At 36.7% G+C, this 9,285-nt stretch overlaps 1 protein-coding gene across 3 annotated transcripts in view; it reads right to left on the bottom strand.

The window, feature by feature from the left end:
* The window catches only part of LOC106465076 (TNF receptor-associated factor 4-like), a 46,836-nt gene that overhangs the window by 25,588 nt on the left and 11,963 nt on the right, over nt 1–9,285 (bottom strand). The window contains exon 1 of one of the 3 annotated variants that reach the window (XM_022392886.1): nt 4,473–4,596. The exons of the other annotated variants lie outside the window; for them this stretch is intronic. Within the exon in view, the coding sequence (XP_022248594.1) occupies nt 4,473–4,507 (35 nt within the window). The 5' untranslated portion in view covers nt 4,508–4,596. Of the gene's footprint in view, nt 1–4,472; nt 4,597–9,285 lie in introns of those variants that run through there. 3 annotated transcript variants of the gene reach the window in all.

The raw sequence follows: 9,285 nt of genomic DNA, 5'->3' as shown, positions 1-9,285 counted from the left end.
TTCCACACAATAAAAGAAACAAAAAATGATGTAATAACAGTATTATCCTATCTTTTAAAAAAAAGTGTCATCTATCGAAAGTTCGGGAAATAGCTGTTTACTTACTCACGAAAGTGCAGGTCTACTTTTACGCCTTTCATTATTTATATATGTACAAATATTATACACATGGATACATAAAATATGAGAATGTAAACACTTAAGTTTTACTGAGGCGATGATAAAATGTGAAAACAAACAATAACAAAAAATATCAGAAGCGAAACAACACTGTCTTCAAGTATAACGTCATTCCTCTTACACAATAAGAATTCTTTATTCAAAATTACACATTACCGGAACAAAATAGTTCTTGCTTGAGTTAACTTAAAGGATGCCGATGGCGTTCTTTCGAACATTAGCTAAATTACACATGTACTGTAAGTGGGTTACACACAGGGATATCAAATTGTTTATTTTCTTATATTCACACAAAGCTACTATACGGTTATCAGAACTAGGTGTCTCTAATCCTGAATTGAAAGATTGTAATGGAGGTAGCTGGTCAACAGCACCCACCGCCAACTGGCAGCCTACTCTTGTCTGACCTAACAGGGAGATTTGACCGCCACTCTTATAACGCCCTCACGGCCCCAAACTGTGGAGCGATATATTATTATTATTTTTTAATGCGGTAACGGGACACAACTTCATAATCTGACAAACAAATCATTGGGCCACTATCGAGGTTAAGAACAAGTCAGAAAATTGTTCTCCCAGTTCTTCTTTATTGTTCCTACATGTTTAGCATCATTATGTAAACTGTCGATGAGGAGGACGGTTTGATTCTGTTGCTATATTTATTTAAACACTTACACAAACATCAATATTTGAATTCTTTTGTCAATCTTCACAATGTCCCCCGGTGGGACAGCGGTAAGTCTTCGGATTTACAACGCAAAACTCAGGGGTTCGATTCCCATCGGTAGACACAGCAGATAGCCCGATGTGGCTTTGCTATAGGAAAACACACACACTAACACAATCTTCACTCACAATTACGTCCTGAACTTTTATTAAACCAGTTTTACAGCAAGGCCGACCTTAGGGCGAGGCTACTGAGGCAACCGCCTCAGGCCCCGCACCCTTCTAAGGTCGGCCCTATTTTTTCGGAAACGTTTTGTGTGCATGGTGTACGCATATTAGTTTAACTACTCTTGTTCTTTATTCTAATAAGTTCCCCTGTGGCTCAGTGGTAAGCCTGCGGACTTATAACGCTAAAAATCTGGTGTCGATACCCGTGGTGGGCATAGCACAGATAGCCCATAGTGTACATTTATGCGTAACTACAAACAAATATCTTTAGTAACCGTTATATTAATTCTCTAGACTTCTATCATATATTACTACTTTAAGTTACTGATGAGTCAAATATTCAAACGTGCTAGATATATTTATGTTTATCTTCGATAATAATAGTTAGCGAGCCCGAACTGTGTTTCTGTTGTCGCAAAAATGCGCTCCGCACTTTGGAACTATGGATGTGCGATAAGAGTATCCGTCAAATCCCACTATTCAGTTACACAAAAGTAGGGAAAAAGTTGGCGGTGAGTGCTGTTGACTAGCTGCCCTCCTTCTAGTCTATCAGTTCAAAATTAGAGAAAGCTGTGGGGATATATCCCCTGTGTAGCTTTACGCGAAAATGATAAAAACTAACAAACAATAAAATTCTTCAGTAATGGTGTAGGTATCATATACCTTACATTTTACTGGACTTGGCTGTTTTACTGATAATCTAACATAATTCGACATCTTCCAAACTTTTTGCGAGTTAAGTTTAAACCTGCCAAGAATAAAAATAACTTTGTTTGTTTGTAGTTAAGCATAAAGCTACACAATTGGCTATCTATTCTCTGCCCACCACGAGTATCGAAACCCGGTTTCTAGCAGTGTAAGTCCGCAGACATGCCGTTGACAAGTCTGACAAAGTCTAAAACATTAATAGAAAAGAAAAATACAGTCTCAGCAAATGCAAATTCAAATACCATAGCTGCTTGTGTAAATGGCAAACAGAGAAAACAATATGACAAACTGAACCTGTCAAACAAAGTATTGCATCAAGTTGTACGGCAGAAAAATGGTAAGGAAAACTGTACAAATCAGACAAATCAGCAAACTACACAGACAATGCGATACGGAAAGTTACACCAGTCAGACAGAGAGGTAATGCAAATTGCAACAGCCATACAAAGCTGTATGATAAGTTACCCCAGCCAGACAACGCTGTTAAGATAAGTTACACCAGTCAGAAAAAAGAGGTGCGACAAGTTACAATTTCTAGTGTTATAAGCCTTCAAACATACTGCTAAACCATTGGGGAGTATCTTCATTGCACCTGAAGAAGAAAGGTCCACCTTTCGAAAGCGCTCGGGTTATAGGGTTTTTACTCACTTCATTTAGACTAGATTAGATTTTTAACTCAAAACATGTATTCGCATTTCCTGTATGCGTGTATAAACTTAATAAACACTCGTATAAAATTTATTGTTTTATACTTCAGCTATTCTGAATCGATTAAATTTAAATATTAGCACCCATTCCAAACGTAATACTCAAAAAACGTATTTTTTATTGTTTTCCAATCTGAAACATCAGTAATCATTTTGAAAGCACGATATAATTTAGGTTTTCAAACATGGCTGAATTTGGCCTGCTGTCAAGAATAGTTACAAATTTGTCTTGTTTAATCAATGTAATATAGGAAGATTATATTACAATAAATGACTCGGTATCATGAAAATTATACAATTTCTATATAATGACACATTTCATGGTGATTTTCACTGGAGGCGAAACTTTAAAAAAGTTTCCTTTTTCCAAACTAAAAAACATAACACGTGGGGAAAATAATAACCAGTGATGACAACTTAGCGATTTTGTTGCAAGCTCTAGCGACTTTTGAGTTTCCCTAATGACAAGTTTGTGAAAACGACAAGTGACAAATCTAGAGACTTTCATCACCCACAAGAGAGTGATATTCGGGGATAGAAGCACCAATTTATATAGTCATAAATTACTAACAAGCAGTTCAACAGTGTTAACATTATCCGCGTTTTTTTAGTTCATTCCATTGTAAACGCGACGTGAAACGGTGAGTGGCACTGTACACATTGTAGTTGCTTGTAGACAGTTACATCCACGTTCAGCAATCTACAATAAAAAAAGGGGGGGGGGGGTTTGACCGATAGTATGGAGATTTCGGTGTATGCCCTTAAAAACTTGATGACAAACACCTGATAGAATGTAACTTACAGCCTAAAATTACGTGTAATTTCAGAAGTGCCACTTCATTGTAATGACCCCCCCCCCATTCCGTAAAAATAAAGTTTCTTTAGAAGTATATAGAGATTTGTTATTTTCTATTGAATTCTATAGACATTTTGCTTAGTGACAGTTATGACACCTTTAGAATGTCTACATAGCGACTTTTTTAAATCTATATGGCGACTTCCTGCTTTATGGAGTTGGCAACACTACAGATAATATTGGGAGTACTTTATATAAATGCCCACAAGACAAAAATGGTACATTTACTCGACATTTCGATTTACCTTCGTTTTATACAAATGATCAAGCTTAACTGACCTTTAAAAATCAGGTTTATACTAGTTTAGCTAAGATGGAAATATTGTCAGTTAGATCATCACGATTACGAGCGTTGCTGTAATATATATATTGTAAACTATACATGTTAAACGAAGTTAAAAAACAAGTTGTTTTCTTGATTTTAATCATGTTTTCGAAAGAAAAAAACGTAGTCCAAAGACAAGGGGTACATTACAAACGCACCATTTACGTCAACTATTTAAAACAACGTGTTATTTGATTTTCAAAGATTACAGGTTGAATTGCTTTATATATCTCAACAGATTGACGTTTTAGTACTTCTCTGACTTGATGAAGACACATGCAAGTTAAAGAAAAAAAATCATCATCCTATCTACTTTCATCGAACGATTCGAATTCCAACAACCGCGAACAGGCAAGTAAACTCGTGCAAATATGTAACGTTGTCATAGTCCAACCAACACTGAGAGAAATAACAAAGTTGATTCTAAAATGTTTGCTCAAAATGTTCCATTAGTAATTATTTCAATAACTTTACAGTCAGGTTTTGAAAACATATATCAGTACCAATTAAATACCTGAACACTTATCTATGTCTTAAATAGGTAATAATACTTCCAAACGAAGTTATAAAAAACTATCATACCTAAAGGATGGTGCTAGACACATAAAAACTTGATGTCAATGGACTTAAAAGGTACACCATAAATTGAAAGTGGGCAGAACGTGGGCACTCCCGGGAGAGATGATTTGTAATCAGGCGGTTTGGGAACACATACTTAAGATGCAGATCTGTATATTTGTATCCTAAATAATACTATTTATTTATTGGATTGACTAATATTCTTGCAATAATACAAACTTACGTATAGATATAGTTTGTGCTACTATATGCGATCATCCAAGTGGGGTATATATGTGTGTATTTAATACAAATTCAACTGTACTTCTGGTCCAATGTCAAAGCGTAGGTGTGAATGTGCATCTCTTGGAATGTTTGAGGGCGAACAACTACGTGACTATCAATTACAACCAACAGGTATTCTGAAAAAAACAAACAAGTTTATATCTTATACACAGAACACTTACTAGTGTCCATCAACTTTCTGTTTATTACACTTACACGGTTATATTTGTTTCAGAAAAATCATATCTAAAGTGACAGCATAGCATTTTTATCAATGTAATTTACTCCTTACAGTAGTGCTCGGAGTCAGTATGGTTACTAAGCGAAATATAGTCTTCTGATCAAGATAGGTCTTTTTAATCAGACTGCCGGAATCCTTAAGATGTTTTCAATCAATAAAAAAACTTAGAGAATGCTAAGCTTAATCGTTTAGATCAGAGGATAGCAAACTTTTGTATCTAATATTTTACCCTTTTTTAATGTTGAACTGATGGTGCGTAGCGGAAATATTTTTTGTGTGAACTGAATTTTCGCACAAACTTACACAAGGGCTATCTACGCTGGCCGGCCCTAATTTTGAAGTAACTGACTAGAGGAAAGGTAACTAGTCCACGCCAACTTTTGGGCTACTCTTTATCAACGAATAGTGGAATTAATCATCCCATTAAAACGCCACCACGGATGAAAAGGCAAGGATGTTCAACGACGAGTTTTAATCCCGTGGTCTTCGTATTGCGAGTTAAGCGCCCTATCAACCAGCTCCTGTCAGACCAGCAGAAAAAATGAACGAAGTCACAGATGACTTCGATAGTGACTACTGTACTATTAGGGGCTAAATACAAGGTTAAGTCATCATTCTCATACTGTGTTCCAACTAGCAACCCTCCAATGTTTCAACACTCTATAGTCTGGACCTTTATAGGTAAAAGGTTAAACTATGCTGCCGGATCACGCAAAGACAGTTCGAATAATGATGATTTCCCCTCGATGTAGGTTCCGGTCATTGACCAAATGAGTTAGTCTCCTTAAGTTATGTTTGAAGTTTCGAACTGTACAATATTTCGATTTAGACAACTTCAATACAGGTTTCTTTTACTGTTTTGCAAATTTAGACCGTTAATATAAAACGTGACCTACAACGCAAAATGACATGGGGGGGGGGCACCTAATCTATAAAAAAAAAACAACAACAAAAAACCGGAGAGGATACCCTTTAAGTTGTTTTGAATTTCGTGCAATGCCACACGATGGCTTTCTGCGCTAGCCGTCCCTAATTCAGCAGTGATAGGAAGCTACTCAACACCACCCACCGCCAACTCTCTTGGGCTACTTTTTCCCAACTAACAGTGGGTTTGACCGAACCCATTATAACGCCCCAACGGCATGTTCGGTGGCCCCATTCGAAGCCGAACCCTCATATTGCGAGTCGAGCGCCCTAACCACCAGGCCATAGCAGACCTGTGCTCTTTATACAGGGGTTATGCCTAAGAGCTAAAACACTTTTGATCCAGTTTTGGAGAGAGATCACTTACTTTAGTCGCTGTATATTTATAGATACCGAAACACAGAGAAGGGTGGATTTCGGCAAAAGTTCATGACAGTACTCAATGTACTTGTAGGGCGAGTACGCGCGAACATGCACACGCACGCCTCCTCCCCCGTGATTTTTAAAGTTGTTTTACAATTCAATAGCAAGGTGAGTACTGTAAACATTGCATTACAGTGCTTGAGGTAATATTTATAATTTGGTACAAAACAATTTATTCCGGATCTCAGAACCGCATCTAAAATCGTTTGCCAGTAATGCACACCCGTTGAAATTTTGGTTTGGTTTGCTTGAAATTAAGCACAAAGCTACACAATGGGCTATCTGTGTTCTGCCCACCACGGGTATCGAAACCCAATTTCTAGCGTTGTAAGTCCGCATACATGCCACTGGGTGGCCCTCTGAGATTTACTTCTGTGTTTGCGCATGATCTTTTATTAGGAATAAACAAATAAAACATGTTGGATCATTCTTGTTAAAACCTCACATAAGATTAAATCTCAAAGAATTCCATACAAGTTATAAAATGGTTGCAGATGTTGGGAAAAAACAGCAACAACAGAGAATTGGAAGTTTCTTTACGTCTGAATTGTGTAGTCATCATTTATTTATGCTTGTATGAGTTCTATAAGCGGAACCTATACACGTCGAATGTAAAGAGGTCATTAGGTAATAATTGCGGTTCATGTTCACTCCCGAACTTGTATAATAGTGTAATGTGTATTCACTCAGTCAGTGAATAATACACAGATGAACTGTATGGCTTCATCAGTTAATCATTGCCTGCGTTATTATGTACTTAGCAGTTAATGCTCCCAATTCAAGTGTGTTATGGTCGTTCGTTAACCACAGCTAGGGTAAGTTGTATGTGGTTAACGTTACACCTAAACTATGAAGCGGTCTACTTGTAGTACTACCTAAATACATGTTATACTATAGGTATATACGAAATAAACCGTTCTATAAGAGTTGGTAAACGTATATTAATTTTTTATAACTCGAAGTGCTATCAGTAACTCCTTGTGAAATAATTTTCTTTAGTTATCTCAGTGTTGGTACGCCATCATTTTCCGTAGCGATAGTCCTCCAAAGGATCTACTATCTCTGCGGTTGTCCCTTTAATAGCAACAGTACTTTATAATAAAGCATATCGAGAGTTTCACTTTCTTACTATTAATTCTTTGGGAGGACACTTGTATTTTTGTATCTGTTTCTCCTTTTAAAGATGTAATCTTTAGTGGATTTTTTTTTATTATAAAAATAATAGAGGCTTTATCACTGCTAAACAAAAACCGAAAGGTGAATATAAATAATAAATTCTGTTTCGCGGTAATTTAGCTGTCAGAGATAGCCAGTCATGCGCGAAAGTTAACCTCATGGATCGCATAGTGCCATGTGTTGTCTTAAGTAGTATCTGATTAGCTCCGGTAATTTTTGTAACAAGAATTTTGTTCCGTGCGACGGAGTCTTCGTCATCCGTAAGCGTCGTTCCAAAAACTTCAGTTCTAATCTTACGTATAGTTAATGACAAGAATTCCTAGCTATGTTTATAGAAGAAAAAAAATTATGAGAAGCTATTTAGTACCAAGCACTATCATTAAATAAACGCAGGCGCCTCTAACGAGGAACTGATAGCATCGCTATTGTGTGCATATAGAATGAGAGAGGCATTATTTTGCACTTGATACACGGGATCTGAGACAGGGCAAGGCCGTTGCTATATGGCGAATTCATGTGTGACGATACGATTTGGAAACAGACTGTTTAAGACCACCTATAAGCCTTTTACTATATGCTATTTGCATGTACAAATATCTATATCTGTCACAATGAAGACATATAGAAGCTTATACATCCAAAAGTAATCACACATATATCAAACACAATTCATTACGTATAAAAGGTACTGCTTTCACAAGCAGTATAGATATCAATACTACTGTTTTGTTGTCCTCAAACATTTTATTTGTGGTGGGAAAGCCCCGGATGTCAGACCATAATAGAAATATTAAATAATAATATTTTCCTATGACTATGTTACTAATTTCACAATCTGTCGAAATATGCTAAACAATAAAATCTACAGTATAACATACACCCATGTATGTGTGTGTGTTAGATATATCTTGGTATTGATGATGAAATTATGTTTTTCTTACCGTCAATAAAAATAAATTTATTAATCTGTTTTTATCTGACTGTGTGTGTACACAAAGTTGTTGAGGTTTTAACTGAAACTAAAACGGTTCTCTAAGTTAGGCCTATCCACCAACCTACTAAGATGTTATTTTACTAGCTACACCATGGGCTGTCTTCACTATTTACATCGCATGGAATCTAACCTCGGATTTCAAAGTTGTAAATCCGCAAGCCAACCAACTAACTATGAAACCGAGGTAATTCTGCCTCGTACAACTGCACTTCTAACACTCTGATATTACAACCTTTACTTATAATGAACAGCTTACATCCAACATGCCTACTCTTAAGAACTCATATAAACATCCAAAATGTTTTATTCAATCAGTTAAGCTACTTTAATGTTGTAAAATATTTGTGTATTAAATTTAATTACACGCTTGTTTGTTTGTTTTTTGAATTTCGCGCAAAGCTACACGAGAGTTATCTGCGCTAGCCGTCCCTAATTTAGCAGTGTAAGACTATAGGGAAGGCAGCTAGTCATCACCACCCACCGCCAACTCTTGGGCTACTCTTTTACCAACGAATAGCGGGATTAACCGTAAAACTATAACGCCCCCACGGCTGAAAGGGCGAGCATGTTTGGTGGGACAGGGATTCGAACCCGTGACCCTCAGATTGCGAGTCGAGCGTTCTAACCATTTGCCCATGCTGGGCCCTAATTATAAGCAAATATTACTTCAGAAGGCATATGTATAACAAGTGAGGATTCTTACATTCACCGACATGTTGTCAATGCCTGCTTGTTTGCGGCATATGTACACTGTAAACAGAATGCATTCAGCTCAGCTTTCTGTTTGTTTGTTTCATTTACATAAAAACAAAAAACAAATGTGGACATGATGTATTTTACACCAAAAGCTTTTCATTGCGCATGCAAAAACTTTGAAAGAGTGCGCTTAGACTCTCATTGTATATCATATTATGCAACACGTGTTAACTAAATAATATACATATTGTTACGTCTTCGTTCGTTAGTTAATTTTCCGTAAATTTGTTCCGACGAAACTTTAGCGACACAAGTCCT

The sequence above is a fragment of the Limulus polyphemus genome, unplaced genomic scaffold, assembly GCF_000517525.1.
Source record: "Limulus polyphemus unplaced genomic scaffold, Limulus_polyphemus-2.1.2 Scaffold1828, whole genome shotgun sequence".
Lineage (NCBI taxonomy): Eukaryota > Metazoa > Arthropoda > Merostomata > Xiphosura > Limulidae > Limulus > Limulus polyphemus.
Note: the sequence above shows the minus strand (reverse complement) of the source record. Positions and strands in the feature narration are given on the sequence as shown.